The sequence below is a fragment of the Mytilus galloprovincialis genome, chromosome 4, assembly GCF_965363235.1.
Source record: "Mytilus galloprovincialis chromosome 4, xbMytGall1.hap1.1, whole genome shotgun sequence".
In the NCBI taxonomy this organism is placed as follows: Eukaryota; Metazoa; Mollusca; class Bivalvia; order Mytilida; family Mytilidae; genus Mytilus; species Mytilus galloprovincialis.
Genome location: NC_134841.1, coordinates 69946231 through 69965942, shown reverse-complemented (window position 1 = coordinate 69965942; position 19712 = coordinate 69946231). Strand labels below are relative to the sequence as shown.

The window sequence follows — 19712 nt, the reverse complement described above, 5'->3', positions numbered from 1 at the left end:
ATTGATTTACTTATCATGCTTATTGACTATATCATACTATATGGTTTGCATGCATGGGCAGTTTTCTTACCATGTTATTGTTTATTAAGCAAATAAGCAAAGTTTGTATCCAAAGAGTAATAAACTAGGAATGCTAGTTACCAGCAATCTGTTTACTTTTAAAAATATTTTTGCATGCTAACAAAAAGTTAGCAATGCATTTTGGTAATAGAAAAATGAGAAAAAATATTTAGATATAACTCCAAAAATTCTCAATTAAATATCTCTTTAAAAATTCAAAGTCATGAATAAATGGAGGAATAATTTGCATTATTAAAATCAACATGAAATTGATTACTGGTTGAAATATTCATAACTTTCTTTAACTTCCTTATGAATTGAAATAGATTATCTAACAAAAGTTCAGATATTTTGTGTTGTACTGTAATAGTACAAATATACATGTTGACTTCCTTTTTTGGTCAGGGATTATTATAGTTTTTAAGGGATTCTTATAAGAATTCAGGGATGTTTTCGAAAAAGAAAAAGAAGAAGGGGTCAGGTAAGATTATATTTTACTAATGACAGGTAAAAGTTTACAAGAAAAAGATTAAAAATCAATTGATCAGATAGTTGAAGGGTTCATAAACAAGATTGTGAAATACATTTCAGTTATTACTTTACATAGATATACACAAATTTTTAATATAGGTAGCAAGTACACCTAATTTTGAAGTTACTGCTTTAAATCATTATTACTCAAGATTTTGTGCATGTTAAGAATTTTGGTACTTATGGAACATAATAGATTTTAGGGTATTTTATGAATATTTAATATTTTATAAATATGAAATTGAAAAGTCAGGTAAACTGTATTGACAATTGTCATTTAAACATGGTAACCTAAATTCCCTGTAAGTTGAAAAGCAAAATTTACTGTAGGTAAATCACTAAATGTAGATAATATTAAACATACTTTTAAGGACATTCATAATAATATACATAATGTAAAGTACATTAAATATTACATATCTATTGACCTTAGGAAATAACCGCTTGAAACATATATAAGATTAATACAGAAAGTTAATGATCGTCCAATCCATTAGATTGAAAGAGAATCTCTCAAAAAACAAGTCTTACATCCTTAATTTGTTTTCCAGTAGATTTGTATCCCTCTTGCATTCACATATATTACATTGCTGGGTCATTATATAATTTATCAGTCTGACAGATTCTACTATGCATGTAACTTTTGAGATTTGTCAACATTTATCCGTCATATCCAGTATTAAGTTCTCTGAATCAGGTTAGAAATTAAAGCCCACCTCCTCAATTTTGTACATCACTTATGTACCTTAAGTTTAAACATATTTATTTATAGTGGATTGGGAAACAAGTTATTACAACTTATATTAATCCCTTTCCACTTTCCGCTGGTGCAAGTGCTGCCTTGTAGCAGCATTAAGCCTGCTCTTTTTCGAAATCATGTATCTTTGAAGACTGTTTTGTGACAACCGGAAAGTTATAACTGTTATGTTATAAATAATTTAAGAGTTATACATGTTATATATATATATATTCAACAAATAATGCATAATGTGAAATCATAATAATAAACTAGGCAAAATTTACATTAAACATGTTAAAGGTATGTTTATTAGTTTGAATTTTCCACTTGAATGGAGTCCAATGTTAGTAAACTTTCTTTACAGGTCTTACATCATAAGTTTTATTTGAACCACCCGAGCATGCTAAGGTCAAATGCATTGAGCATGAAACAGGGTGGGTTGAATTAAAGGCAGGTAACTAACTTTTTGAAATTTTGGGTCCTCAATGCTCTTCAACTTTGTATTTGTTTGGCTTTTTAACTGTTTTGATCTGAGCGTCACTGATGAGTCTTATGTAGACAAAACGCGCGTCTGGCGTATTAAATTATAATCCTGGTACCTTTGATAACTATATTCAAAAGGAAGATTTTAAAATTGGTATTTGCTGTTCTGCTAAGCGTGCAGGAAAGACATGTCTCAGAGCTTTGTGTCAGAATATTGTGTCTGTTAAGCCTAACCGTCAGATTGTTATCTTGTGTGTGCAATATTTGCAATTTGCATGTCAGTGTATGTAATATTTGCCGTCAGACAGTTTAGCATCAGTACATTTTACCTGACTTCTGCTTATGTCTGACAGATACTAATTATGATTGCAATTGGCTGGGTATGTGGAGAATTGTCCTAGGGGTAAAGAGACTAATAATTAAATGCTTTATCTGCATTAATTACATTTCCATTATCTTTCAAGCTATGAAACACACATATAATTGGTTATACCCCAGTAATTGAATTATTATTAGAAGCATCATTATTACATGTATCGAGATAAGCAAAATAATAACATTTCTGTCTGCCTCATGGGGATTTACACATACAGTTTGCGTTTGTACCAGATTTCAGCAAATCAGATACATACATGTATTAGTAGATAGCTGAAACACATGTTTATGTTGTACATGTATTTTCTGTTAAAATCAAATGAACCCTGTTGCACTACCTGGTTAGTTCTAATTTATTTCTTAGATCACTGTCTATATAAATGGAAGTTTTTTGTAATTCTAACTTGAACAGAGACAGTCAACACAAGAATCTTAAAGTCCAATATTGGGATTGTAATCTAACATCACGGAAGATAATTGATTAAAACTATTATAATATATATACATGTATTTTTAAGACAAAAAGTGAAAAAATAAAAAAAAGACCACTATTTTTCTTTCATTTTGACAAACTTATCTGAAAAATCATGCTGCAGGTCAGTGGGAGTGGGAGAGTCAATCTTTGGGAGTGACTAAATTGTGACTGAGGAGGTACAAATTTACAGACTGCTATCTTATACCATTATCCATATACAATAGTATAGATAATGAATTTACAAAACGTATATCTAAAAAAAGTATTATTCATTATTTACAATGTATATTAAAATAAATGAAGTACACAAACATCTAATTTGTGCTTGGCAATATATGCCTTTCAGTTGAAAATTCAGGAGAGGGGGAGGGGTATGGGGTTTGGACCCCCCTTTATTTCTTGACGATCAATGCATTTGAATGGGGACTTATAGTTAGAACCCCCCTTTATTCTAGGTTGGAAACCCCCTATTAAAAATGGCTGATTCCGCCCCTGCCTTTAATGCTATACTTACTGTCATAATCATTGCCGTCGGTAGGAAATATGAGATTAAATTTTTCTTGTTAAAAAAAATAAAGATGGTATACCACCTGAAAATTTTCTGAAAAAAAAAAAATATTATGTAACTCTTTGATTTTAGTTGACTGATATATCAGAATGTTACATACTGTGATAATTTTGAGATTCCTTTTCTCCAACTTAGTTCAAAACATCATTTTAACATACCTAAATTAATTTTTTGGCAGTACTGACTTTTTCCTGCAGTGTTAAAAGTATAAATAATAAATACATGTACATAACCTATTGAGTCTGTGGCAGACGATGGTAGACATTTTTTTTATGATGAAGTACTTGAGAGATAAGATGTGTTCCTGTTTATGTTGTAAATATCTTCACCATAATGTTTTCATAATCTGAAGTGGAAGTGAGGCTGCAGATGCTGGATTTCTTGTAAATGTGTAAATAAATCAGAAGAGCATTATAGATAAATATTTTCTTTAGAAAAAGAATCTTTGAAGAATATGATAACTTTATCAGATAATTTTGACATCAAAGACATATTTTGTCTAGTTTTTTCCCCCAATTTTTTTCATGAATGAAGAATGACAATTTTAATTTCATTTTCTTTTTTGTATTTTGTAATCACAGGTTTTATGAAGGACTATCAATTTTAGATTAACATAAGTTCAATAATTCCATCCTTTACCTGTAGGATAGTGGAGACTCAAGTTATTCATATTCCTTGTAATTGATAATAGGGGAAACTGTCAAACAGAGTTCATTTTTTATGAGAGTGGAGATTTAAACACATTGGGTTCTTTTTTTAAAGCTGACCATAATTGAGCAGTTAATCATCATGATCAGATTGGTTGAATATTTTAGTCAATTATAAAGCAGCTGCATGGCTTAATAAAAAAAATATTGCCTGTTTTTTTCTTCCTTTTGTTGTTTGTTTTGTTTTACAATTCATATGCTACTCTTTTTAAATTTTTGTGAGCATGTCCTAGCATAAATTAGCTGAAAAGTTGAGAAGGTAATGGAGTAAAGTGTTTTAAATTGGTTAAATTGAGGCTATGATCCTATGTGTCCTTAAAACAAATCAGGGTCAGAAAAAATTTAGTCTTGACTTGGATGTACTATTTGCACTAGTTGAAAGGTAGTTAGAGGAAAATATTTTTGTATGCATAAAATGGATGTTTGAATTTCAAACCCCAAAATTATAAGAAAGAAGTTTTCTTTTGCTGCATCAATTATTATAGAAGGAATGTATCGGTACCCTCAACAATCTCAGCTATGTTCTGTTACTTATTACATAGATTATTTTATCTGTCTAGTGATTTGATGATTATTTCTTATGTACAAGAACATTTATAAAATTGTTTTGAAAAGAGAAATTATCAAGTTGTGTTTTGATGTAATGTACTAAGTATATAATGGTTACACCTAAAAATCTGGGTGAATTTTCATAAAAAATAAATTTAGAAATTTTAATTGAACCATGGTGTTTTTAAGTCATTATCAGAAAAGATATAGTTCTCAGTACGTGTAAATGTAGATTTCTGTTTATTAGGATCAAGATGTTCTTTGTAGATTACAAGGCTTCATTGTATCATTTCTTTTTTTATATGTCACTATTTATATCTGTTTTCCCCGACCCTTTTTTTGATATCGCTGACCTGAAAACATTTTATTGTCTTGCAAAAAAAATATTTAAAAAAATTGCTTTTTTGTGTCTTATTCGATTCTGTCAAGAATGCTGAAAGATTGACCTGTTGCTTAAATTATCGAAATGTACCCTGTTCTATTAGTCATACTCAATGATGCTATCTTTTTCTTGCATTTGTGAGTCTGGTACATTGTAATATGTACTTTTAATGATGAAAAAATAAAATATATATCAATGGTCAATTTGAAACAGTAACAGGTCCTTTTGTCGGAACACTGTTAGCATGTTAGCATGAATATTTCCCCCTAAAATCTTTCAGAACAATTTAAAATGTATTAATCCTGCCTGTCAATAAAACAAGACAGGGTGCTTTACATCTTCCCTGCTAAAATAAGATATAAATAAAGAGATAGTTGTATTGACAAACAGTACATCCTTGTTTTACTGTAACTATACGTATACCTGTAGGGTAGACATGTATTATTATTAATAATATAGACATCATGATCCTGAATATTGACAAATACTCTGTTAAGGGAAAAAAATCCCCCTGATCATGTGAAACTGACCACATTCATCAGTTACAGTGAAAATTACATGTGACTATAACTGTACATGAGTAGGTTGAAAAGGGACAAAGGGGGTACTGAAAGAATTAAGATGATGAATATGCATGTACATGAAAATGCCAGAGCAGTATACCATTTAATTCATATTTGTTGGATTTAGGTGCATCTGATGAAATGTTATGCACATGTTCTACAGAGTGCATTTATAATCTTGCTATTGAGATGACCTTGTTTATGGAAATACAATGTACATGTATGTAATAAAGAAAAAACTGACCAATTTATTTTTTTTTGCCCCATTTATGGGCATTATGTTTTCTTGTCTGTTCGTCTGTCCATCTGTTCGTCTGTCCCGATCCAGGTTTAAGTTTTTAGTCCAGGTAGTTTTTGATGAAGTTGAAGTTCAATCAACTTAAAACTTAGTACACATGTCCCCTATGATATGATCTTTCTTATCTTAATGCCAAATTAGAGATTTTACCCATTTTCATGGTCCACTGAACATAGAAAGTGATCGTGCAGATGGGGCATCCGTGTACTATATAGACACAGTCTTGTGCAGTGAATTGAAAACTAACTAAAATTCTAAAAATATTCTTATGTATTTTTGCAGTAAAAGCTTTTATTTAGTTGTAAGTGAAGGACCCCTGTCTGCTAAGCACACATTCAATTGAGTTCTATTCTTTAAATTCTTTCAGTTTATTTATGATTTATTGATCAACTTATCTTAAGAAATGACAAGTTTTCATCCAGTTATCAACATTTCTGTTTGATGACATTCTTTCAATAGACATAAATAGAACTTGAAGTATCTCCTCAGAGTGGAGTTAAAGTCTTTAGGTCCAAAACAAAGTTTTGCAATGTTTATTAACAGAAAACTGATTCCAAACTTTTGATGATGTCCCTTCAGGGAAGGAGGTAAAGCAAAGTTGAATTAAGGCCTATTGATCAAAGGTCAAGGTCATGTAACACACTTAAGTGGAGTTTGATTTTGAGAGTAATTTATTTTTTGAGTCTTGCATTATGATCTTTACCCAAGTGGTCAATCTCATGAGGTTCATACAATTATTATAAATAGGGTATGCAAAACAAGAGATTATATATGGGGAAATTTGAAAGTTTCTACAGTTCCAATCATCAAATCAAATTGATTTTATTTGTACGAAGTATATATGAAAATAAGGAGCTATAGACTATGATTGCCAATGAGACAATTATCTACCAGAGTTTATGTGAAATGGTTATAAGCAATAATACAATCTGCAACAAGGAGAAAAAAATCACACCATATATAGTAGGTATTAATTAAGGTCAAAAATGAAAAATGTGAAACAATTTAAAAGCTATGTCTTTTCTAGGTTTTAAGATGATTATTTCTATATTTTATTTATACAAACAATATGCTACTATTGCTCACTGCTTTCTGCCATACAAAAAATTGTATGCTTGTTCTTTATTTTTCAGAGGCTCCATTACTGAACAACATGTTAAATCGTCCGTCTGTGTCAATGCCTTCTGAGATATCAGCGATTACATCACAGATGACAGCAATGACATCCGAAACACAACCATCAACAACGGTGGTTCAGTCAAACAGTTTGCCTATTAAATACTATACAATGACTAGATTCTCTTTAATGCAATGGCATAAACTTCAAGGGAAAAACATACAGATTACTGATCCTAGTCGGACAATAGCGAATCGTACACCTGAAGAATTTTGCAATGGTTATGTTTTTTCGTCACGACCATTAAAATGTGGTGAAAAAGTAGTGTTGCAAGTACTAGGAATAGATCGATCGTATGTTGGTGGTTTAGCCGTTGGCTTTACTACATGTTCCCCCGATTCTGTGTCACAATCAGAGCTACCTGATGATGCTGATTTATTATTAGATAGGATGGAATATTGGGTTGTAAATAAAGACGTATATCGGTCACCAGAAATAGGAGACGAGTTGTGTTTTCATTTAACTAATGATGGTTAGTATTATTCTGTAGAAATTGCTGAATTCAAAACTAAGAACAAAATACTGGCTGTATGATTAATTGAATATAGTTGGCTCAAGAAAAAAAACAATATCAGTTTTGTCCATTAGTATAGATTGATCATACAGAATTCATTCTTTGATTACTGAATTATTGATGTAAATTGGAAATTTGTCATCAATACAAAGGGAAAAATATATAAAGCCATGGATGGTGTTAAATACTTTCCAGGCTACACCCATGTCTGTGTTACATATTTTATGAAGGGATAAGATTGATTTCATAGACAGCATGATAAGCACACAATTACATGAATGTTTCTTCACCGTCTCCTTTAAAAGGGTTTTCATAAACAGTTGGAGTCAGGCTCCGTGTTGACGGTGGTACTATCACATATAATAAACTTTTTATAAATTGTGACTTGGATGGAGAGTTGTAACATTGGCATTCATACCAGATCTTCTTATTAATTTTATATTAGCAGGGTCAGTTGGAGTAATCAACCTTACTTCCCATTCATCTTTTGTTTGTTTATTAATTTTGTGTCCTTGAATATGTTTCCAGTCCAGAACTGTCAAAAACTTGAAAATTTTTTAATGTTACTTGGTAATATTGTTGTCTAGACAGTGTATCTATGCCATAAATTTCATAAATTGGATTGTTTTTCTCAAGGTCAAGGTTACAAACTTAATTCAACCAGGATGTGTACGGTAGGAATGTCTGTCTGCAAGGTCAAGGTGACAAACATTTGATATTAAACAAAAATTTAATGCCTTAAAGGATATTATTTCTTGTCAGTCACTAGCTAAATGTGCATTTTAAGTTGTTAACAGGGTTATAGTAATTACTTCATTTACTTGGATGAATTCAAGGACTTTGGATATCATTTTGTGATATCCATATATTATTGTAGTTAGGAACATTGGAAAATGTACTTTTATTAGTCCCCTACGGACGAAGTCGAAAGGGACTATAGGTTTACACCCAGTCCATCTGTATGTCTGTCAGTCTGGCAAATCAGTTTTCCACACTGTTGTTCTTCATGCTTGAAGATATTAATTTGATATTTGGTAGAAAGTTTCATTAAGACAAGTTACAGATCATGTTGGAATTTTGTTCCGGTCTGATGGTTTGATGCAGAGTTATGCATGGTCCTTGGACTTTGAAAATTCACTCAAATAATAGTTTTCCCCATTTTTTAGTCATGCTTGAAGATATTTACTTTACATGTGTTATATATTTTACATCATGATAAGTTATTAATCAAGTTAGCATTTTGTTCCAGGACAATCAATTCTAGATTGGTAGAGGACTATTTATTGCTATGCAATACTCTCAGAATGCTTCTTGGTTTTAAGTTCCATTAATGGCATTATCAAGATTTCTTAAAATTAGTTTTTGTCTTTATATAGATATTAAGTGCCAATGAGTCAACTCTCCATCCAAGTAACAATTTATAAAAGTAAACCATTATAGGTCAAGGTACGGCCTTCAACATGGAGCCTTGGCTCACACTGAACAGCAAGCTATAAAGGGCCCCAAAAATTACTAGTGTAAAACCTTTCAAAAAGGAAAACCAACGGTCTAATACATGATATATATATATGAAAATAACGAGGAATAATTAGATGTTCAGGAGACCATCTCACAATACATTGAATACATACATTAAACATTTAAATTACTTAAAACATTGGGTTCATTGACATTAAGATTGAATCACTTCTAGGGGTTCTAGTCTTCAACTGCTAATGTGTTGTGAGTCTCCATTTGGAACTATATTGGTGCCCTGTTTTTATATATGGAAAATGACTCAATTACTAAAAGATATATAGCAGATGAGCAAAAAAAAAATATTTGTATGCAGTTATTTCTATTTTGAAATGTACAAGCAATGGTTGTAATTTTAATTCATTTTGAATGTGTTTTCAGGAGAAGTTCGATATTCCAGAAACAACAGTAAAGTAGCCACCTTAATGCATGTAGATAGAACATTACCATTATGGATATTTTTTGACATCTATGGAAACATACAAAAAATGAGATGTTTAGGTAAGTTTATATGATGAATATTTGGAAGTAATGTTTATCAACTACATAATTCTCAAAACATATGTTACTTTAACCTGAATGATTCAGTCATTATATTCTGCAAATCTATGATTACTTCAATTATGCCTGAATGCATTTAAAGGCCATGAAAAATCTTCAATCAAATCATTCAGAATTAGCTGAGGATTTTCCTATCTCAATTAAAATTAAGATGATTGCTGATTGGTCACCTCTTCTACAGGGCACCAATTGCAATATAGGATTCTTGGGGAATTTTTATCGTGTTTGGAATTCTGGTCCTCACAAGTAGAAGAGATCTATTAGGGGAAGGACTGAATTATTCAGATTAATGTTGTTTTTAATAAAAAAAAAAAAAAAGTAGCTATTTTAAGGAACAAAATAATATTTTTTGGATAGGAAGATGTGGTATGAGTGCAAATGAGACAACTGAGACAACTCAAGTGACTCCAAGTCACTATTTGTAAAAAGTAAACCATTATAGGTCAAACAACACAGAGCTTTGGCTCACACCAAACAGCAAGCTGTAAAGGGCCCAAAAAATGACTAGTGTAAACCCATTCAAACAAGAAAACCTGAACAGTCTAATCTATATGAAAAACAAGAAACAAGAAACACTTATGAACCACATCAACAAGCAACAAACAATGAACAATACTGTAAACCAACTTATTTTCGCAAGCAATTTATTTTCGCGCGTAGAATAATAAGGCGAATATAAATTGTTACGAAAATGTAAAACTTGGATCTTTCCTTATTAAACTACATCATATAAATTTAAAAATCACAAAATTAATTAGCCGCCAAGTGGACTACAAACGATAAAACACGAAATAATGTATCCGCGAAAATAAGTTGGTTTACAGAAGTTTCATGTACATGCTATATTTATTGCTAAAAAATTTGAAATGTGAATACAATTTAATCTTGACACCAAAATGAACATTCAGTTTGATTTATTTTTTGTATGTTTTTGCAGGTGTAGCACCTCATCAGCCACCAGTGCCACCTCGTCCGCGTTCAACCTCCTACCTAACCCAGGGATCCCCACTTAGTGTAGCTCTACCACGTCCAGAGAGACCAGTTCAACCTACTAACCAAAACATAGCTAATTCTCATGCTAGCACACTGCAACAAAGGCAACTGCAGGAACAACATGCAGCATCCATGGTACGGAGTATAAGCGTGCCATCTGGGGTTTATGTTTCGTCCAAATCGTCTCCACCCGTTCCTCCTAAATCCCATTCCATTTCGACACCGACATCACCGACAGAAAATATGATCCCTGAAAATGATATAAGTGAATGTACAGTGTGTTATGAAAGGGAAGTTAATTCTGTGTTATATAAATGTGGACACGTGTGCATGTGTTTCGAATGTGCCATTCATGTAAAGGAAAAAGGAGCTTTATGTCCTATCTGTCGACAAACAATTTTAGACGTCATAAAAATATATAAAACATGAAACACTGTTATAAGCATTATGTTTTATTCTTTATAAGGATAGAACCATTAAGTTTAGTTTAGTAGGTAGTGTTAACTTCCTTTCCTTCTATCTGTGATTGTATAATTAATTTAATTTAAGAATTATTTGTAACCTAAGATATTTACTAAGGTCCTTAAATTATTTATATTTGGCATATTTTTTTCCAAAGCTTATACGAGTTAAAAATTGTCAGAAAAGTGCTAGCCGAAAATATCTAAGTCAATGTTTATGAGGTGAATATTATTTAGTGTACATTGTGAGATAGAAAAAAAAAAGAAGATTTTTGGAGGTGCTACTTATTGGATAGCCAAAGTAGATAAAGTAGCTTAATGTAGTAAAATTGTAATATTGCTGGCAGTATTACATAAAATTATGACATTTAGATACAACTATGATGTCTCATTTCTACTGCAATATGCATTACTTTGTACCTTTGATAACTATTTGTTATGATATTTGAAATAAAATTCTCATTCAGATTCAGTAGTTTTCCATTTTAAGAAGATCGGAAAATTATCACACTAATTCAGTTTGATCAGATTTTATGAAAAATAATCTTTTTGCTATTAATAACCATCATTTCTTTCTTTCTGTATTTATTTTCTTTATTTCTCCAGTCTAATTTTAGTCATCATTATTTTGTTTTCACTAATTTTCCCCTTTTCAATCTCAGGACTTTTTATACATTCTTTTTATTTCTTGTAATGTATTTGTTTTTTGAGTTATCCCCCTTTGAATGGTGCTCATTTATTGTTTTATCTTTGAAAAGTGCTGTTTTGTACATAGATATGATTGAGAATAATGCATTTTAAAAGTAAATGGTATTGTATTGAAAAAGAAATTAAATTTCTTTTATATATATATACTGATCTACATGGTCTATGGTAACATTCATATACATTATCATGATTTCAAATTTATACATGTTTTATTTGAATACTAAATTCAGAAATTTTTGCAATGTTTTTCGTAATGCAATATAGCATCTCATTAAATTAAAACCACATTTTCAATTCATTTAGCATATTATTGAGCGTTCTCAGAAATCCCATAACTTTGTCTCTTTTTTTTTCTGTCTGTCTTTAAAATAAATTGGCCACAATAACATTATTGCAGAATGCAAAAAAAAGTCTTATTCTTAAATTCAAATTTATGTGAGTCAACAATTGGATCTGAAAAATTAAATTAGAATTTTTAATGTTTTAAATGGAAAAAAGAAACATAGTTTTAAAGCCTGTCAGAAAAAAATCTATTTTTAGAATGTTATTTTGTACTGACAAATTTTTATGTAGTTTTCAATAAGCTTTAATATTTGAATAACAAGGTCCATTTCATCAGTACTTATACATTTACCAAGACATTTTAATGATATTAGCTTTCATTAATCATATCATTAAAAATATAGACCAGTTTTCTTATGTCATAATGGTTGTTAAATATATTTGAAGAGATATTATATTTATATGTATATAATGGTTTAGTGCAATTGTTTTTATAACTCTTTAAAACTTGTTATCTAACAATGCAAGATGTCGGTATATATGAAAATATTGAAAGAGTTATTTCCCCTTTCATCATATTTCATTTAGATCAAAATTGTATATAAATGTTTCCTATAAAATTTTCTGGATATGAACTAATAATTTCTTAAAATATCAAATTAACATCAAATTAATGGTTTTTGAAGTTTCAATTTAAAACTAACAATTACCTACCTACCACTGTTTTCTGTGGTGATATGTTGTTTTCACTTTTTTGTATACAAATTCTTACACATTGAATTGAAACTCTCTCCACTAAAATAATGTATATTAAAACATTTTACTGAATGATGAACTGATAGAAATCATTTTATATCATGTTGAGCGAGTTTAAATGGCAGATTACTATTGTATGAATTTGAGAATTCTTTTCATTTCATTGAGTTTTTTAACTAACAGGGTGACTGGTTCACACAAAAAGTATTATATATTTTCATTCATTTGTTCATTCATCAAACTTGGGTTTGTTTTCTAACTATTTCTATCAATTCTATATTTATTTTTACACAACGTCAGCAGCTCTGAAAGTCTTACTTGGTCATTAGAAGACTATTAGATATGGAAAATTCAGAAATTATTGTGATGCTTTTATAAATTTAAAACTGCAGCATTATCAGATTTGCAATTATAAAACTTGCATTCATAATTTCAGTAGTGATTTTTCTTCATAAAATATTTGCAATTGTATTGATTTGATTTCGTATTTTTCAGACAGAATTGTCCGTTTCTAGGTAAAGAGATTACTGTTTTAAAAGTTTTACATATAAAATTTTTTCAAACATTTAGTTTCAATTGCCATTGTTACCAATGATTTATTTTAATAATTTTCCTATCAGTTCCTTACTATATCATCTTAATAGAAGCACTTATTGGTGGCTGCAATAGTTTGAAAGACCAAGTCATGTTACTATGTACCATGATTTTAACTTCTGATAGCTAGGTCTCTCTTAAAAAGAATAAGATTTTTAAAATGAATTTTCTCTGTACACATTCTGATTTATTTATTATTATTTTTCAAGGCTATAAAGTTATAAATGAAGATGAATATCATTATCAGCTTTAATGTAGAAATTGTTCTACATTTTCACACAATTTCATTGTTATTATGTCATCTTGTTACATTAGATGAGAGTTGCTGGAGTGTAATATACAAATAAACATTTTAGTATGACTCAGTTTTCCTTATTTAACAACAGATTTTAAGTTCCAGAAGTTGCTGTCTGTAGACACAATGGTACTTCACATTAAATTAAAAGTTGATTGTTATACCCTTAACTCACTATCACACGCCAAAATTAATGGTTACGGTGAATTTTAGAGAGTAGATCCCACTCTGCTTTCAAAAGAAGAGCTGAGAGGAACCCAAACCAGTGCTTTCACCAGCAGTCAGTATCTATTTTTCATTGAGTTTGATCCACTTGTAAGACCTTCAAGCTTGGGCTCATACTAAATCAGTTCTTTTGGATTTAATGGATTTAACAGGTAGGAAGGAGTATGATAAAAACTGAGACATTTTTTATGTAGATGACTTATGAAGGACATATTGAACATAAAAAAACAAGTGTTATGCCACCAAGAAAGGGGGCAATAAGTGTTACCCTTGTCTATCTGTATGTATGTTCCAAAATTAGTTTCAGCTCTCTAACTTAAGTTTGCCTCAATCAAATGATATGAAATTTATACACAATGCCTAATACCAGAAAACACAGATAAAGATTTTATTTGGGTGGCATCACTTATACCATTCTGGAGTTATATCCCTTGTAGATGGAAAAAATTGCTGATTTTCTATTTTACATTCTCTTACTTTAGTTTTTTCCTGGACCATTGGTTATGAAACTTATTCATGATGCTTATTTACACAAAACTATTGGTTCCAATTGACACCTAATAATCTTCATCAAAATCAACTTCCATATAAAATGCAGAAAGTATAAATACAAGGCAGCACAAGATAAAACCCTATGGTTAGTTATTCGTTGATTTTATGGTGTTTATTTGCATTATTGGCTATTTTGAGGTGGCAAGTTTTTATTGGTGGAGGAAGCCATAATGCCATCTTCATTATGTGGTACCACTAGATTAACATACCATTACCTCAATGGTAGTATATGGACTATCTATGGTTTTTAAAAGATCTTGTAAACAATTTTAATAATATATATCTTTATTTGTCATATAAGTAACATTATACTTGTCACATAAACAAAAGTAACAGCAACAATAAAATAACTGAGTTGAACATACACATATCTATATACATGTATATACAAATAAAACTAACTAAGAGTCCCCTGTCCTCAGCTCTAAAGACTGTTTTATAAAGGAACCTGTTTTTTTCACTTGGTTTATATTAGAAGGATTTAGTAGGACTACTAGTTTTTGAGTATCAGATAGATTTGGAAACAAAATTATATATTGCCATGCCATTAAAAAGTTTTATACGTAAAACATTATTAATTTGACAGAAGAGGAGAAAGTGATTTTCATCTTCTAAGGTTTTACAAGTTGGACATGTTCTATTGTCTCGAGGTATTTTTAGATATCTGCCCTTCTCAATGAGCAAATTATGGTCAATTGAAAATTTTTTGGTCGTATATTGGTATCATGTTGGCGTCAACATCATCGTCATTGTCGTCGTCGTCCGAATAGTTTTGGTTTTCGCACTATAACTTAAGTTTAAGTAAATAGAAATCTATGAAATTTTGACACAAAGTTTATGAACACAAAAGGAAGGTTGGGATTGATTTTGGAAGTTTTGGTCCCAACAGTTTAGGAATAAGGGGCCAAAAAGGGCCCAAATAAGCATTTTCTTGGTTTTCACACTATAACTTTAGTTTAAGTAAATAGAAATCTATGAAATTTTGACACAAGGATTATGACCACAAAGGGAAGGTTGGGATTGATTTTGGAAGTTTTGGTCCCAACAGTTTAGGAATAAGGGCCAAAAAGGGTCCAAATAAGCATTTTCTTGGTTTTCGCACTATAGCTTTAGTTTAAGTAAACAGAAATCTATGAAATTTTGACACAAGGTTTATGACCACAAAAGGAAGGTTGGGATTGATTTTGGGAGTTTTGGTTCCAACTGTTTAGGAATTAGGGGCCCAAATAAGCATTATTCTTGGTTTTCGCACAATAACTTTAGTACATGTATAAGTATATAGAATTCAATGAAATTTAAACACAAAGTTTATGACCATAGAAGGAAGGTTGGGATTGATTTTGGGAGTTTTGGTCCCAACAGTTTAGGAATTAGGGGGCCAAAGGGTCCAAAATTAAACTTTGTTTCAGAAATTGAATAATTGGGGTTCTTTGATATGCCGAATCTAAAAATGTACTTAGATTTTTGATTATTGGCCCAGTATTTAAGTTGGTCCAAATCGGGGTCTAATTAAATAAAACTTTGTTTGATTTCATCAAAAATTGAATAATTGGGGTTCTTTGATATGCCAAATCTAACTGTGTATGTAGATTCTTAATTTTTGGTCCCGTTTTCAAATTGGTCTACATTAAAGTCCAAAAGGTCCAAAATTAAACAAAGTTTGATTTTAACAGAAATTAAATTCTTGGGCTTCTTTGATATGCTGAATCTAAACATGTACTTAGATTTTTAATTATGGGCCCAGTTTTCAAGTTGGTCCAAATCAGGATCCAAGATTATTATATTAAGTATTGTGCAATAGCAAGAAATTTTCAATTGCACAGTATTGCGCAATAGCAAAAAATATCTAATTGCACAATATTGTGCAATAGCAAAAAATTTCAATTGGAGTTATCTTTCTTTGTCTAGAATAGTAGTTGAATCAACTTAAATCATTGTTTTATATAATATACAATGTATATCCACTTTTACTACCAACTGATAAATTAAAACAATCTTTACCATTCAGTGATAACAAGCACTTTTTTACATTTTAATATTTTATGATGTATTTAAATGAGTAGTTATTGTTGCAAACTCCATTAGTAATTTGAATTGAGATCAGTTTTGGAATAAGGGATAGGGGGATGTGAAAAAAATTTGGGGGGGGGGGTTCAATTTTTCTCATTTCAGATTTCATAAATAAATAGAAAATTTTTTCAAACATTTTGTTGAGAGGATTAATATTCAACAGCATAGTGAATTGCTCAAAGACAAAAAACAAATTTTAAGTTTATTAGACCACATTCATTCTGTGTCAGAAACCTTAGTGTTGTGTCAACTGTTTAATCACAATTCAAATTTAGAGCTGAATCCAGCTTGAATGTTGTGTCCATACTTGCCCCAACCGTTCAGGGTTCAACCTCTGCAGTCATATAAAGCTGCGCCCTGTGGAGCATCTGGTTGTAAATAAACTTCTAATTTCAAAATTTGGATATTTTAGATAAATTTCTTGGTCTTGTTTGACTTTAATATTTTTGTAAAGAAAAAGTTTGTTATTTTCGTTGAAACTGTTTATTTTTTTTCCAGTAGTTGTGAATAAAAGTTGGCTTGTAATATTCTTAATCCAAGTCTTTAGTTTGTTAACTTGTTTCATATTTTGACAGGACAATATTTTTTGTACATTTGTATATCAATATTCATTTCTTTTGTTGAATCTTTGATAAAAGTGGACCAAGTATAAATTCCTTGTGAATCAAGGAGTTTATTATATATTGAATACAAGCGAGCACACCATGAAATGTCACGCCTGCTTAACTTACCATTGATTTTATTTTAAAAGTCTTAAAGATAAAGGTTTGACTAAAAACATCAAAGGAACTCAGATCAGATAAATGCTGTCAGACAGACATACACCTTACAATTTTTTAGTACACAAAATATAATTGACCTATTGCTTATGATCATTGAAAAACAGACCAAAAACAAATAAAAAACTTTAACATTGACCTATAAACCATGAAAATGAGTTCAAAGTCAGAGGAAACCAGCCATGCTGACATGTACCCATTAAAGTAATTCCATACACCAAGTATAGTTGACCTATTGCTTATATAGTACATGAAAAACAGACCAAAACACAAAAACTTAACATTGACCAATGAACCATGAAAATGAGGTCAAGGTCAGATGATAACTGCTAGAAAGACGTGTAAAACTTACAATCATTCTTTACACCAAATATTGTTGACCTGTTGCTTATAGGATATGAAAAACAGACCAAAAACACAAAAACTCAACATTGACCAATGAACCATGAAAATGAGATCAAGGGCAGATGATAACTACCAGACAGACATGTACACCTTACAACAATTCGATACACCAAATATAGTTGACCTGTATAGTATTTGAGAAACGGACCTAATTGCATAACTTTAACCTTGATTACTGATCCATGAAATAAGGTTGAGGTGGAGGTCAGGTTACCCTGTCTGAAGAACATGTACAGGTTGCAAGGAACCTATTTACCAAATATGGTTATCCAATTATAATAGGTGACAAAAGAAATCAAACAGTCACTGAACAATGAAAATGAGGTCAAGGACATTGGACATTGGACAGACCGACACTTTGTAGCAAAAGGTATCTGCATACAAAATATAAGTCATCCAGGTCTTTCTGCCTTCTGAAATATAATAGTGAAGTGGTTATGCTAAAAATGAATTTTAATGTCAAATAAAAGAGTAATAAAATTGAAGAAAAAAGCTGCAAGACTAGTTTTAAATGCTGATCCACTTTCAGCATCAGCACCACTGGTTAAAGCAGCTTATTTGGAAGACTAAAATCCAAAGTCTGGAGCCATTAATTCAGTGGTTGTAGTTTGTTGCTGTGTTACATATTTGATTTTAGATAACTATTTTGTACATAAATTAGGAAGTTAGTTTTCTTGTTAGAAATGTTTTATATTTGTTAATTTCTGGGTCTTTTATAGCTGACTATGCTGTTTGGGATTTGATATTTTTTTAAGGTTGTTAATTTCTGTGTCGTTTAATTTGCTCTCTTGTGAAGAGTTGTATCATTGGCAATCATACAATGCAATTGTTTGCACCTGTCCTAAGTCAGGAATCTGATGATCAATAGTTGGCGTTTGTTGATGTGGTTCATAAGTGTTTCTTGTTTCTCGTTTTTTATATAGATTAGACCGTTGGTTTTCCTGTTTGAATGGTTTTACACTAGTAATTTTTTTGGGCCCTTTATAGCTTGCTGTTCAGTGTCAGCCAACGCTCCGTGTTGAAGACTGTTTTACTTTTATTAATTGTGACTTGGATGGAGATCTAGAGTTGTTTCATTGTCAATCATACCATATCTTCCTATATCTATTCACAACTTCTTTTATAACACTATTTAGCCTTCAATGCACGTCTATTTGTTTTCTTTGAATAATGATTTTTCCCTCACATTTGCTCAGTGTGGTTGCTGAAGTTCTATCAAGATGTCTTGTAGTTTAATAAGGTCTCTGCATACAGAAAAGCTTTAAGGGTGTGCAGGAAGACAAAAAGTCAATTTCTGCAGAATTTGATAATATTAAACGTTCTTTGAAAAGAAACTTCATGTACACATGTATTACAGTAAAACTTAGCCATTCAATATATATAACATCTTAAACTTTGTTTTTTTTAGTTTCCACTATCTTTTATTTTGTTTCAGATAGAGTAAAGACATTTTTCTGTTGTTTAAGACCATATGTTGACCTCTTGACTTGAAGTCTTCTGGTTTTATGGTCTTGCTTGGTTGTTCTTTTATTTATGTTATATCTCTCCATTTGTCTTTTTATAGTGCCCAAAGGAGACTGGGATATATGGTCACTTTTATCTTCTGGTAGTAAAACCCTTGCCAGAATGAAGATTCCAATGGCTGTGACGATGTATAGGTATGCAGCCACATCCAGTTAAAATGAGGAATAAATCTAGTACCTTGTAAAGACAGATTGCCACACTCTCTGCACATTAAAAACAAGAATGTGTCCCAAGTACACGGATGCCCAATCTGCATTATCACTTTTTATGTTCAGTGGACCAAGAAAATGGGGTAGAAACTCTATTTTGGCATTTAAATTAGAAAGATCATATCATATGGAACATGTGTACTAAGTTTCAAGTTGATTGGACTTCAACTTCATCAAAAACTACCTCGACCAAAAACTTTAACCAAAACTTTAACCTGAAGCGGGATGAACGGACGGACGAATGAACACACTGACCAGAAAACATAATGCCCATAAATGGGGCATAAAAATCTCTTTGGGGAGTCTGCAGGTAACCTGTTGCAAGACAAAAATTCCAGTTTGTAACCAATACACCTATATAT

General features: G+C 30.9%; 1 protein-coding gene across 2 annotated transcripts in view; it reads left to right on the top strand.

The window, feature by feature from the left end:
- The window catches only part of LOC143072836 (protein neuralized-like), a 34476-nt gene extending 20824 nt beyond the window's left edge, over nt 1-13652 (top strand). For both annotated transcript variants that reach the window (XM_076247944.1, XM_076247943.1), the window contains exons 3-5: nt 6864-7379; nt 9318-9437; nt 10435-13652. In XM_076247944.1, coding sequence (XP_076104059.1) covers nt 6864-7379; nt 9318-9437; nt 10435-10919 — 1121 coding nt within the window. In that variant the 3' untranslated portion in view covers nt 10920-13652. The remainder of the gene's footprint in view (nt 1-6863; nt 7380-9317; nt 9438-10434) is intronic.
- The last annotated feature ends 6060 nt before the right edge of the window (nt 13653-19712 follow it).